Below are 13,282 nucleotides of genomic sequence, written 5' to 3' on the forward strand. Positions count from 1 at the left end.
CACCGTGCTTCCACTTCAACAGGCACGGGTTCAATCCCCGGTTGAAGAACTAAGATCCCACATTCCTCATAGTGCGGTCAAAAAAAAAAAAAAAAAGAACCCAGTTAGAAACATCATTCTGATCTGGTTTTAACATCAGGTCAGAAATCTATAACTAGCACTACTATCAGGGGAAAACCTGCCTTTCTGTTTTCACAGCCAACAGTGATTAACAGGCTAACAATGGGTAAGGAGCTCTGAGCAGGTGGCATAGAAAATCAAAGGCCATTTTGCTCAATATGCTCAGTGCATAATTCCTTAAGAATATTTGCATTTTAATGGATATACTTAAGAGTAATTAGTTTAAAAAGTTTTATTGAAATTCCAGCAGGAAAAATAACTTTACTATTGCTGATTTGTTGCTCTTGTATCCCTAAGCCACTCTTATTTTCCCATTTAAAGCAATTTAATTCTTCTTCTAGTAAAGCAGTTTTCTTAGAGATATGTTGGGCTTCCCAGGTGGCTCAGTGGTAAAGAATCTGCCTGCCAATGCAGGAGACTCAAGAGGTGGGTTCAATCCTTGGGTCAGAAAGATTCCCTAGAGAAGAAAATGGCAACCCACTCCATATCCTTGCCTAGAAAATTCCACGGATGGAGGAACCTGGTGGGCCAGAGTCCATAGGTTCGCAGAGTCGGACACAACAGAGCACACACAAACACATACAAACATGTTATCGTTGGTGGTGTGTGTGTGTGTGAATGTGTGTTTTGAAACACGTTGGGATACATATATGTCAACAGAATCTAAGATACTATCAAAAATAATACCATTATTTTGTGTACCACAAAGGAAAAATATGCTGACATTAAACTAGGTCACATAATTGACTGTAAGATGAATTCCTATTAAGTTCTCCCTAGAATTGATGAAATGTGACATATTTCTATGAATTTTTCACGGGTCAGCTGCGAATATGTGAGTACACACAGAGGCGCACACGTGCTGGTCCAAAGCAGCTCATGTGGGAGACTTGCGCTAGCACCGCCAATGACCCCACCTCCCAGTCTTCTTGTCCGTGGGTAGTACCCTCCTCCCCACAGATTCTGGGCTTGGCACATGACGGACTTTGAGCAGTGTGGTGTCAGCAAGCATGATGTAAGCAGAGGCTTGTTCTCTTGGAGCTATCATGTGAAGGGATCCTGCTACCCTCCTGGAGGGACCAGAGAGAGATGCTCGGTTCACTCTCAGGGGTTTCAGCCATCTTGATCGAACTCTCAGACATATGAGTGCCATTGTCCAGTCCAAGCAGGCCTCCAGCTGACTGCAGCCACATGAGTGACCAAAGCAAGACAGCAGAACTGCCCAGCCCAGCCCAGCCCAGACTGCAAAATCATGGCCATCAAAAGCGGTGGCTGTTTTAAGCCTTAGGTCTTAGGGTAGAGACACGGGGCCACACCCTCGAGTGTGCTTGGTTTGCTGTCCGAGAGAGGCTCCAAGCAGTGGGGGCTAACGTGGGTCAGAGGGCTCTCTGAAGGGATGAGATTGGAATGGAGGCCAGAGCAGAGGCTGTGGGGCAGATATGAGAAGAGGGCATTGTGGAGGCCTTCTGTCTTTAGTTAAGGTTTCTCCAGAAGCAGAGGCTGAGGTAAGGATTTGAGGACATGATTACCTGGAAGGGGTGAAAAACACTGGTGGGGGAAGCAGGAAGTGACACAGAAAAGGAAAAAGCTGCCACGAAAGGGCATGTTAGCAAGCCAGAACCACTGGGTAGAGAACTGGAGGTTCATCCCGTCAGGGAACTTTGAGAGCCCTTGTAGAACACACACAGTCATCCCCACTGATGCGGTGGGCCTGGAGCATTTACATACCATCTCCCTTTAGTCAGTCACTGGTTGAGGGCTACTGGAGTGGGAAGAGGCAAAGTGGGCACCAGTGGTCTGAGAAGGCCCACAGGCAAAGACTCGCGTGCTGGCCCTGGCGGTCAGACCACCAGGCGTTGAGCGGGGAGGGCGACAGGACGTGGACTTGGCCCCCCCACGGTGTTTGCTACAACACCCCACCCAGACACACTCACCCAAACACAGCTCCTCAGTCACTTCCCTGCACCCATGATGAGCGATTAGACAGTAACGGTTCCAATCCAGGTTGAGTTTAATCGGGAGCTTCAGAGAGGGGAGGGGATTCACTGGAAATACCGACATCTGAGACAGGGGCCTGGTTGAGTTCCGACTTTAAAAGACCTAGGGGAACCTAACTTAGGAGAGTCCTTCCTATGTCAGGGACCTGAAGGGGCTGGGTCCCGAGGAGTTCACTGGGTCATCTTGGAGCTCTACTGGGATGGTACCAGAAGCTATTTTGGGGGATACTCCAAGTAACATGTAAGGGAGTTATATCTGGGGTTCCAGATGTAAAGAGCTGAGTTAGCAGAGGGGACCCCAAAAGATCCTGCTGGGGAAAGGGGGGGGTCTAGGGTGTTTCACAGAAACAATCAAGGGGCCTCGATTTCACAGAAATCATCAAGCGGGCTCCTTGTGGGTGGGAGAGGGGTATCATATACTGCCCCAAATATTGGGGACTGTTTACCCCTAGCAGCCATTTTGGGGTTTTAATGTAAGACCCCAAAGACTGGACATTGTCTACATACATTATCACGGATTTGCAACATTAGCATACGCTGGTTGTCCCACAGGACGGTGGGGACTGGAAAATCAGTCCAGGTTCTGGGTTTGCGTCCTAAGAGGACAGGCCTGGGGGTGCCACTCGGCTCCTCTTCAATAGCTGCCGGAGCTGTGGACAAAACAAGATGGGGAAGAAGTTTGAGAGGCTGCGGGAGAGATGGGGCAGGCGCACTCTGTGAAGTTGGAGGTTAGAGAGAAGTGAGTCGAGTCAGATGGGTTTGAAGGTCAAATGTGTGGGAATGGGGGTGAAGCCTCGTGCACACAATGAATCAAGGCTCCTGAGCAAAGGTGTTGCTGGCTGGGAGTTCCCACCTTGTGATTAGCATTGAGGACTGGGAGTCCAAGGGGAGAAGCTAGGAGTCAGAGTCACATTTGAGAGTCAGAAGTCCCACTCTGAAGTCAGGACTAAAAGTCAGGGGGCTAGAGGTTATCCTGGGGATCAAAGGTCATGCTTTAAGGTCAGGATTCAGGGTTAAAAGTAGAGGTCATACTCTGAGGTCGGGGTTTAAATAGATATCAGGAGGAGTCACCTTATCAGGCAAGGGAGCAGACACTGAGGTCCAAGATCACTTTTGTTTTGGCTGTGCTGCATGGCATGTGGGACCTTAGTTCCCAGACCAGGAATCAAACCCAATCCCCTTGCAGTAGTAGTGGGAAGTCTTAACCACTGGACTGCCAGGGAAGTCCCTCAAGGTCACATTTTGAAGTCGGGGTCGGAGAAGGGTCAAGGTCACCTTCTGAGACCACAAATCACCCTCTAAAGGCAGAAATGGATGGGGTCAGAGGTTCACCCTGCAGTAGGGGCTGGCTCAGTGCTCACCCCCTCGGGGCCCGGCCCAGGCCGTAGCAGGTGGACAGGCTGCTCATTCTCCAGGTTGCGCAGTGTTGGATCCGCTCCAGCTGCCAGCAGGCACCGCACAATGGCCTCCTGGGCCGGCCCAGGGGGCAGGGCGGCTGCCATGTGGAGGGCGGTGTTCCCATGGGCCTGGAGACAGTGAGGGGAGGACTGCTAAGGATGCACTCAGCTGGCTTGGGCTCTCGACCTAACACTCTCTATATTGCCACGTTCACGTCCCACATGTCCCCTCTCACGTCCCAGAGCCCTGCTCCACACCACATTCCACACAGCCCTCTGTCTATGTCCAACATGTGTCTCTGGTCTAGGTCCACATGCTATACATCGTCCCCTCCACAGCCACAGCCCACAGGACCCCCAGCATCCAGCTGCCCGTCTCTCACATCTCACCCAGTCTGCACATTCCAGCCCAGGCCCCTACCTTCATGTTGACAAAGGCCCTCGGGTCTCCCCGTGGCAGTGCCAGTAGCAGCTGAACCAGGGTCGGGTTGGCAGCCTGCACAGCCAAGTGCAGAACAGTCTTGTTGCTCTTGATTTCCTGTGGGGAGGGAAATGGCAGAGGTCAGGCCAGTCCTCATACCCAGGCCTCCAACCATGGAACCCAAGAGCCTTTAGAGACTCTGTTCCTCTTTTGCAAGCACCCATATGTACATCGGAGAAGGCAATGGCACCCCACTCCAGTACTCTGGAAAATCCCACGGACAGAGGAGCCTGGTAGGCTGCAGTCCACAGGGTCACTAAGAGTCGGACACGACTGAACAACTTCACTTTCACTTTTCACTTTCATGCATTGGAGAAGGAAATGGCAACCCACTCTAATGTTCTTGCCTGGAGAATCCCAGGGACAGCGGAGCCTGGTGGGCTGCCGTCTATGGGGTCACACAGAGTGGGATACGACTGAAGCGACTCAGCAGCAGCAGCATATGTGCATTATACAGTTGTATGCACTGTGCACTCTACAAGAATACCAGATTTAAGGGGGTGCCACTCAGATGATGGAGCCGTGGTAAAGACTTTGCCTGCCAATGCAGGAGACACAAGAGACATGGTTTTGATCCCTGGGTTGGGAAAATCCCCTGGAGGGGGAAATCGCAACCCACTCCAGTATTCTTGCCGGGAAAATCCCACGGACAGAGGAGCCTTGTGGGCTACAGTCCATGGGCTTGTAAAGAGTTGGACACAACTGAGCAATTGAGCGAACACAAGCACACATTCAGATCATAAGCACCACTGAACTGTATATTCATTAAGACAGTTTTCCAGCTCAGGTATCATTGAGAAAAAGACTCCTTTTCTAGTCCTCCAAAGGAGCTCTCTGGATCTCTGGACTAGCAGCTGCCCTGGCCAGCCCACATTCTACTGAACACCATAAAATGCACCCACATCCCACATGGACTATTTTATCTACAAGGATGACAGCTGAGAAGCATTTATCAGTGGACTATCTAAGCCTATATCTACTTCCATATTGAGTAGCTCTCTTCATATTTTGAAGCAAATAAAGACATTTTCCACAATGAAACTTTATTATGTGCCTTCAAAGAATCCCTAATGATAATAAACATGAAAAACTATGTGTTTAGACATAGAAAACATACTTACTAAAGGGAAACAGGGTGGGGGAGGATAAATTAGGAGTACTCTTGCCTGCAAAATCCCATGGATGGAGGAGCCTGGTGGGCTGCGGTCCATGGGGTTGCTAAGGGTCGGACATGACTGAGCAACTTCACTTTCATGCATTGGAGAAGGAAATGGCAACCCACTCCAGTGTTCTTGCCTGGAGAATCCCAGGGACGGGACAGCCTGGTGGGCTGCCGTCTATGGGGTCGCAGAGTCGGACACGACTGAAGCGACTTAGCAGCAGCAGCAGAAACAAACTACTACATATAAAATAGACAAACAAGGTCCTACTGTGTAGCACAGGGAACTAGACTTAACATCGTGTAATAGACCATAATGGAAAAGAATATGAAATAGAATATGCATATATTATACAAATAAATCACTTTGCTGTATACCTGAAACTAACACAACATTGTACATCAACTATACTTCAATAAAAATTTTTTTAAAAAGGAAAAAAAAAAGACATATCATTGCAATGTGTGGGCTTTATTTGGATCATAGTTTTTTTGGTTTTTTTAATGAAAAAAATAAATGTATGTTACTGTGCTTGCATGCTCAGTCACTAAGTTGTGTCAGAATCTTTGTGATCCCATGGACTACAGCCTGCCAGGCTCCTTTGTCCATGGGATTTTCCAGGCAAGAATACTGGAGTGGGTTGCTATTTCCTTCTTGAGGGGATCTTTCCAACCCAGGGATCGAACCCTTGTCTCCTGCTTGGCAGGCGGATTCTCTACTGCTATGCCACCTGAGAAGCCCATATGTTACTTTAGAGCCGAACAAAAATTTGAACACAAGATATTTGATATTATGAGACTGTTAATTTTTTTAAGGTGGAATAATGGTACTGAGGTTAAAAAGAATCCTTATCTTTTAAGACAAATATTTATGGGTATAATTTTACCCATAAAACTATAAGCTTGGATTTACTTAAAAATAATACAGGGAAGTGGAGAAGTGAATGGAATAGGACTAGCTTTGAGTTGCTGGTTATTTATGTTGGGTAGGTGGAGTTTATTATATCAATATAATTTTCTGTACTTTATCTGTGTTCAAAGTTCTTTAAAACAAAAAAAATCCAAAACAACGAGTGGATGTGTAATTCTTTCAGCCAGCCTTTGAAGGAGCTACTGTCAGGAAGGAGGAGAATATATGTAGTAAGAGCTGGATTATAGGGTCAGGCCACCTGGGGTTGGATTCCCTCTCTGACACTTACAAGGTACAAGATTTTTGAGTCCTTGAGCCTCAGTTTCATTATCATTAAAATGGACAAGGCAATAATAGCACACACATCAAAGCATGTTTGTGAGGATTCAATTAGCTAATCGGTGAAACTCAGTGTTTAATAATTGTTAAGTACTTGATAAATATAAGCTAAAATCATTAATATTATTCCCAGTTGACAACTGGGACACAGAGAAGTGAAGTAACATGTTTAAGTTCACGCCACTGACAAGGGGCAAGTCAGCATTTATTTAGCTTTCTTGGACATTCAAGAGCTCCCATCTCACATGCCCTCTGGGGGCTAGCTGTCCACTGCCCAGCTCACCTGGCTGGTGTGATCCGCACCCATGTGCAGCAACATCTTGACGCAAGCCAGCCTGTCCTGGGCCTGGGTACTCAGTACTGGGGGATATAGGTCAGGTGGGTGCATAGCCACATTGAGGGCCAGGATGGCTGTGTGGAGTGGGGTGAGGCCTGCAGAGCAGAGACAGTGAGGACTCTATATCTGGAGCACTCCCCTGACCCAGCCCCACCTGCCACAACACCCTGCCCACCATTCAACTTACCCTCAAAGTCTCTGGCTTCTATGTCAACTCGAACCCCTGAGTTAATTACAGCCTGGAGGAGAAGGCAGAGAGCTGGCTTAGAGTCTCTCCAGGCCATGTAGCCCTGAAACTCAGGATCTAGGCAATCTAGCCCATCCCATTCATCCCATCTGCCAAACGGACATACCGAGAGGACTCTTGGGAGCCCATACGTAGCGGCCACGTGTAAGACAGAACGTCCTTGATGGTCAGTGGCGTTGGGTTCCGCTCCCAGGTTCAGTAGATCCTCCACAATCAGGGGTTGGTTGGCAGCAGCAGCCACCAGAAGAGGGGTCTGCAGGTGTCAGGAAAGGTCAGTCTGGGCCCCCCATCCTCTACCCTCTGAAAACCAGGGACCCAGGCCCTCAGCCCTTTTGTCCTCAGATCCAGGAGACCACGCCTCCAGCCCTCACCTTGCCCTTATGCTCACGAATGTCTAGATGTCTGTATGCTTGGAGCATCTCAGCTGCGGCGTATGCTGCCCAGCGCAACCCCCGCGCAGCAAACAGGTGCAGGAGCCTAGGGACAGGTCGGGGGCAGCAATGAGCACAGCACCCCAACTGAGCAGGGAGCCCGCAGACTCCACTCCCCTGTACTCACGTGTCTCCCTCCTCATCCTGCGCCAGCAGCTTTTGGGGCCCTAGAGCCAGCATGTGAGCACGGGCGGTGTCCAGGGATGGTCCAGTGACCACAGGAGGCAACTGTGGAGGTCCTGAGGGGAGCCCAGAAGCCCTCCAGGATCCTGCCTGTGGCAGGGAAGGGTCTGCATAGAGCCGAGTGTCCAGGGGGTCCTGAAGGGTACAGAGGGTGGGGAGAGCCAGTCAGCTGAGAATTCCCTCTTTCCACCACACACATATACATACAGAGTGCTAGGCAGTGGCTGGATGTTCCATCTGCGGCCAGTAACCCTGGACCTTTGGGCCTCGGTTTTGCCCATCTGAGGAATGGGCTCCTGACCCAGACATCTCAGAATGCTGTGCTGCATAAGGGCAACTGGGCATCTCAGGGACCCTTCAGCATCCAGTTCCCATTGTCAGTCTCACCTCCATCCCTAGGGGAAATGAACACGGCCGCCCTGGGTCCGAGGGTGAGTAGAAGTCAGGAGTCAGAAAACTTTCAGCAGCAGAAGCAGGATAAGAGTAGAGGCTGTCCGTGTAGGCAGCATGCTTGTTGGGGTCCCAGTCTACAAAGCCAGTGGGGGGTGCCAGGCTGCCAAGTCCAGAACCCACAGTCTCCTGGTGTGCTGGGAAGTGAGTATGGCCTGTGTGTGAGAGGAGGAGGAGAGGCAGGCCTGGTTACCAGAGCCAGGGAAGTAGCAGCCCAGACAGGAGCTGTATGAGGGCCCAGCGTCCCCAGGATACAGAAAGCTAGTACTTCTGGGGCACCAAAGGGCTGGAGGTTTGGACTGTGGGAGCCTAAATGCCTGAACACTGAATGAGGGCCTAGACTCCAGGCTGGGAGCCTGGACCCCAGGACTACGTGCATAAACTACTGAGCTCCAGAGAATCTGGGAGATGAAACTTCTACCAGGTCTCAGCAAGAATGAGGGCCTAACACCTAAGTTCTGGAAAGTTCTAAGAGCAGGGATGTTTGAGTCCCTGGGGGAACCAAGTGAGTTTCCAGACTTACCAGCTTCACCCTCATTCACAGATGAAGTCAGGGGCTGGGCCAAGGGAGGTGGGAACTGTCCCTGCAGAGGCCGAAACGAAAAGAAACAAGGGGGAATTTATCCAGCAGACTTCTCGGTACCCATTCCCCACCTACAAGGCATCTAAGTCAGGACTACATCTCTCGTCAGCCCTGAGGGCCCTTGCCCACCAGGACATGACCTCATGGGAGTTGTAGTTTATAGGGCGTCCTGGGGCTCACCGGTAGCGCACAGGCGTCTGGCTGCTGCTGGCGGCGCCTCTGTTCTTCTAGCAGCTTCTTCACCGTCTGTGACGGGCAATGGCTGCGCTCATTCCGGCTCACTGAGGGGTGAGGAGGGAGGGAAGTTATCAGGGGTCTTTAAGTCACCCAAGGGCGCGGGGGAGTGGATCTGAACATCCTCCTCGCCCTCCCGCGCGGAAAAAACTGGCACACTGCTGTCGCCTGAGAACTCCAAAGCCAATCTAAGATTTCGGGTGCAGCGCCGCAGCCGCCTCCGCCGTTTCCTTCCTTTTGCTCCGCACTTTCCCCTCTGACCCAACTTTCCACCAGCGTCGTGGAAACTAAGGAAGGGGGTGGAGGGCGCCCTCTGCAGCCCCCCTCCCTCTGACCGCCACTTCCGTGAAAAATCCCACCGCACCCCACCCCCAGATCTCTCAGTCCTGAGGAATTCGGGGGGATGCCGGGCTTCCCTTCACAGAGACGCACATGCAGGTTCCCAAATCTCTCTGCCCTAGAAGCTGCCCTGATACTTTTCCTCGGGAAACCAGATATCCGAGTCCCCAGCCTCTCTCCCTGAGGAACCACGAAGTCGACAGCCCCTTGGCTCTTCAGGGATCCAAAAGTTCGGACCTTGCCCCCTTCTTCAGACGCAGGAGTCTAAACCCCACCCCAAAGGAATCTGGGAGACTCTCAACTGCTACCCCAGGACCCACGAGTCCGGGCCTCAGCCTACTCCCCTCTAGGACCTGGGAGTCCCAGTTTCCAGACTCCTTGTTCACGCTACCCCAGAAGCCTGGGCCCTCGGCCCTCACCCGGCTCGGGCGGAAAAAGGGTTAAGCGCGGGAGGGCGGACTCGGAAACAGCCCAGACGCGACGCGCTGACGTCACGGCGCACACGCAAGGGAATCTTCCACCTCCCGCTTCCTCTCTACCCCATACACCAGGTGTCCGGCTCCGAAACGCAATGCGTGGCCAAGCGTGGCGCTCGTAGAATCCCCGCACATGGGGAATTCCTGCTCAGCCCGGGGACCCGGGCCGGGTGGCGATTCGGGAAATCCCAGGGTGGGAGCAGGGTCACGGGCCGAGAGCATCCCTGCAGCCAAGCCTCGGACCTTGCGTATCCAGACCTTGGCCAATTTCAAACGCCCCCAAGGACTCAATCCAGCCTCTTCTAGAGTATGGCGGCTGGGTCGCCAGCCCCTCCTTCTAGGACCCAGGCAGGGCTCGGGGTTCCCAGCACTTTCACTCCCAGAACCTAAGATTCCGGATCCCCAGTCCTTTAGCTCTCCAGACACGGAACCCAGAATCCCAGCCGCTCCGGCATCACGACCCAGGACTCTGCACCCTCTGCCCCCTGCACACGTTGGGTTCTCACTCTCAGCTTGATGCTAGACCCTTCACTCTTGATGTCCATCTCCGTCCCTCAGAACCTCAGGAGTCCGTTCCCCAGCCCCTCTCTTAGGGGCCGAGCGTACTTCACCTCCCCGCCCCCCAGTTACCTCGGGGATTCCGTGGTGCTGATTGCGGGCCCCCAGGGCCCCGGCCTCGGCGCTGCGCCAGCCTCGCTGCTTCCCCGCGGAGCCGCCGCCGGGTCCCCGATCTTGGGCCGGGTCCCCCCGCGAGTTTTTAAACGGAGGTTCTGGCCCCGCCCAGTCCCGGGCAGGGCCCCTCCCACAAGCCCGGGAGTCCCCGCGGTGCGCTCGAGCGAATCTGGTGTCTGAATGGGCGGGCTCATTTGAAGGCCCGACTCCGAAGTCTCCTGGGAAAGAGGAATTGGGAACCCTATCTTTGGTCTGAGGGAGAAGATTCCTGGGGTGGCGGACTCCTGAAGGAGGAGGGAACTGGGGACCCGAATTCCTGGATCTTTGTCCAAGTGGATGTTGGAGGCCTTGACTTCAAGGCCCTGGGTTGGTGGAGGGTTGGAGGACGCTGCCAGTAATACCAGGTCCAGGGAGAAGGGGGCCGGGGTTCTGGACTCCTTGGTCTCACGGGAGGAAAGGTCTATAGGTAGTGATATAGGTGGTCTCAAATTTCCCCTCTTCCCCACATCACCTTCTTTTTCAGAGGCCAGTTCTCATTTGTTCATTCGTCGTTAAAAAGAATTTATTACTGCAAGGGAGGCACTTTGCTGGGTGCTGTGGTGTAGCTGTGAACCAAGCAGGCAGGAATTCCCAGCCCTAGAGCAGACTGTCATTCCAGTGGGAGGCTCGTTTCTCAGTTCCCATCTTGGTGACCATGTAAATCACATTTCTCCCCTGCGTTCAAGACTGTGCTCTCCTAATTCTCCTCCCTCACTTGCTGCTCCTTCCGTTTTCCTGCCTGTTTACTCCTCTTCACCCTTTCTTGGTGCTGGGGGAGGTAGTGTTGCTCCTCTGTCTCTACTCACTTCCTTGATGATCTCATCCAGTCTTATGGCTTTAAATACCATCCATGAGCCATCAGTCCCCAAATTTACATCTCCAGACCAGACATCCCGTGAACTCAAAAGAGGCCGCTGTGGTCATTCAGCTTCTCCACAGGGAGCTCTATCAGGCATTTCCAACTCAGTTTGCCAAACCTGGGCACTTTTTCATCTAAACCTGCTTCCCCTCTTTCTCCATCCTGTCAAAGGATTCTCTGTCCTTCTTAGTTGCTCAGACCAGAATCTTCGGTCATCCTGGATCCCTCTCTCTCATACACACTCATATCCACTCCATCAGCAAGTTTTGTCGTCTCTACTTTAAAAATCTTGCCAGAATCTCCCCAGTGCCCACACCCTGGTCTACCTGTCACGTCTCACCTGGACAGTCGTAGCAGCCTCACTGGTCTCTCTGACCCTCCCCCTGGTTTGTCCCTGAAGGCAGTCAGAGGGATCCATTACCTCTCCCCCTCCCACACAGACACACAGGAAGCAGGTGGCCTTGTCACCAGCAGGGTGACATCCGCTACTATTGCTGCCTCTCCACTCCCCCATTGTTCCTCAGGACTTCTCTGGACCTAAGCCCTTTGAGAGGTCCCTTCCAGCCCCCAGCCCACCATGGTCCCGCCAGGCAACATCCTGTTCCTGCTTTTGCTCCCAGGTGATGCCAGTGGTTACGGGGGCTGGAGGGGGTGGTGTTAGAGTTTTGTGAACAGGACAGTTTGGGGTGGCATCTGAAGGGAGGGGTGCTGAGGGCGGGTCCTTCTCTCAGTGCCCTTTCCTTTCCAGAAATAAACTTCTGGGCCGCTTCTTTGGGAAGGGAAGCTGAATTTGGATGGCTGCCTGTCCACCCCCTTCTATTGCTGGGTCTCTGCCTCTACTTCTGATTTCCTGTCTCTCTCTGGGTCTCTGGGCGCTCCCCTCCCACTTGGCCCCTCTTCTCATTTGATCTCTCTGGAGTGGAGGTGATTTCTCAGGGCATCTCCTTTCCCTGCACCCTGTTTTGAGAACCACCTCTGCCCACTGATGTGCCTTCCCTCTCCTTTCACAGTGGCTACAGCTCAGATGACCCCAGGTGAGAAATCAACACCCACTCCCCTTCACGGCATCACTTCAGGTCCTCCTTCCATTCCTAAAGTGTGGCCTGTGAGTCCGGAATCTCACTTCTCATCCTCTAGTTGGAGCCGCCAGAGGATCTGCAGCCCTCTCTGGGTCCCCACTTCACCATCCTCATCACCAAACTGAAGGCCCAACAATGAGCCAACCCCCCAACCTGTCTTCAGGGGTACTCACTGTGCCCAAAGCACAGTCCTGGGAGCCCTAGGACATCCCCAGCTTCTCTCTGAATCTCCATCGCCCCTCTCCTTCCCCAGGAATTCTGGGACATCCACCCCCAAAGGGATTTCCTTTGTATCGTATGCCTGAAGCCCAGCCTTGAGTGTCTGGAACCCCCCTCAGCCGTCTTCTTGTCTTGGTCCCCACCCTTCAGGTTCCTGTTCCGGATGTGGGCCCCTCTCTCTGCCACTCCTGGCAGGCCTTGTGGCTGCGGATGCTGTTGTGTCACTGCTAATTGTGGTGGTGGTGTTTGTGTGTGCGCGCCTACGCAGCAGGCCCACCCAAGGTGAGAGTAGGGACAGGGCTGGGCCTAAAGGGACAAGATGTCCCCAGGGAGGGGGTCCCCAGGGTGGGGCCCCCCTTGGGCAAGCCCTCGAGGTTCCGGGGAAACCCTGGGGGCGGTGCTTGGGGGAACTCCTGAGAAAACCCCTGAGGCTGGGGGTCCCCAAGGGGGTGGAAGTGTGGGTGGGAGGTGGGTGGTCAGGCCTCGTGTTTGCTCTCCCCCACCCCCAGAAGATGACAAAATCTACATCAACATGCCTGGCAGGGGTTGACTTCCCTGTAACTGCGAGTTTTGACTTCTGACCCTCTCATCCTGCATGTGGGTGGCAGCACAAGAAAATCCACCCTGCTTTGGGGCTGGAATAAAGCCATTGAAATACGTCTTGTTCTAATTCTTTCTCAAAGGCTCCTTCTCATTTACCTGTTTTCTGGGTCCTTGATCCCCCAGGACTC

The 13,282-nt window shown here is 52.7% G+C and overlaps 2 protein-coding genes across 5 annotated transcripts; one reads left to right on the forward strand and one right to left on the reverse strand.

Annotated features, from left to right (window-relative positions):
- Positions 1–2,113: 2,113 nt before the first annotated feature.
- On the reverse strand, positions 2,114–10,418 carry NFKBID (NFKB inhibitor delta). Of its 3 annotated transcripts, NM_001193019.2 has the most exons (12): positions 10,314–10,405; positions 8,815–8,915; positions 8,575–8,635; positions 7,989–8,206; positions 7,546–7,736; positions 7,359–7,464; positions 7,094–7,240; positions 6,928–6,979; positions 6,687–6,835; positions 3,936–4,052; positions 3,479–3,643; positions 2,116–2,767 (listed from the first exon to the last, which is right to left on the reverse strand). In NM_001193019.2, the coding sequence occupies exons 4-12, from the start codon at positions 7,992–7,994 to the stop codon at positions 2,714–2,716; spliced, it is 987 nt and encodes a 328-aa protein (NP_001179948.1). In that variant the 5' UTR covers positions 7,995–8,206; positions 8,575–8,635; positions 8,815–8,915; positions 10,314–10,405; the 3' UTR covers positions 2,116–2,713. The 3 variants fall into 3 exon arrangements, with proteins under 3 accessions (XP_024834246.1, XP_059732872.1, NP_001179948.1); XM_024978478.2 differs by lacking the exon at positions 7,989–8,206 and having other exon boundaries at positions 2,114–2,767; positions 10,314–10,418; XM_059876889.1 differs by lacking the exon at positions 7,989–8,206 and having other exon boundaries at positions 2,114–2,767; positions 8,575–8,915; positions 10,314–10,418.
- Positions 10,419–10,502: 84 nt separating this feature from the next.
- On the forward strand, positions 10,503–13,210 carry HCST (hematopoietic cell signal transducer). Of its 2 annotated transcripts, XM_059876995.1 has the most exons (5): positions 10,503–10,721; positions 11,778–11,873; positions 12,264–12,287; positions 12,702–12,833; positions 13,061–13,210. In XM_059876995.1, exons 2-5 carry the CDS (start codon positions 11,831–11,833, stop codon positions 13,099–13,101), a joined length of 240 nt encoding a protein of 79 aa, XP_059732978.1. In that variant the 5' UTR covers positions 10,503–10,721; positions 11,778–11,830; the 3' UTR covers positions 13,102–13,210.
- The last annotated feature ends 72 nt before the right edge of the window (positions 13,211–13,282 follow it).

The sequence above is a fragment of the Bos taurus genome, chromosome 18, assembly GCF_002263795.3.
Source record: "Bos taurus isolate L1 Dominette 01449 registration number 42190680 breed Hereford chromosome 18, ARS-UCD2.0, whole genome shotgun sequence".
Classification (NCBI taxonomy): Eukaryota; Metazoa; Chordata; class Mammalia; order Artiodactyla; family Bovidae; genus Bos; species Bos taurus.

Coding starts and splice junctions, on each gene's coding strand:
- NFKBID (XM_024978478.2), bottom strand. Junction 6,980..7,093: donor GGCTCCCAAGAGTCCTCTCG/GTATGTCCGTTT, acceptor CTTCTCCTCCAG/GCTGTAATTAACTCAGGGGT. Junction 2,768..3,478: donor CTGGGCCGGGCCCCGAGGGG/GTGAGCACTGAG, acceptor TTTTGTCCACAG/CTCCGGCAGCTATTGAAGAG.
- HCST (XM_059876995.1), top strand. CDS start 11,831: ATGGTCCCGCCAGGCAACATCCTGTTCCTGCTTTTGCTCCCAG. Junction 12,288..12,701: donor TACAGCTCAGATGACCCCAG/GTGAGAAATCAA, acceptor CCCACCCTTCAG/GTTCCTGTTCCGGATGTGGG. Junction 12,834..13,060: donor ACGCAGCAGGCCCACCCAAG/GTGAGAGTAGGG, acceptor CCCCACCCCCAG/AAGATGACAAAATCTACATC.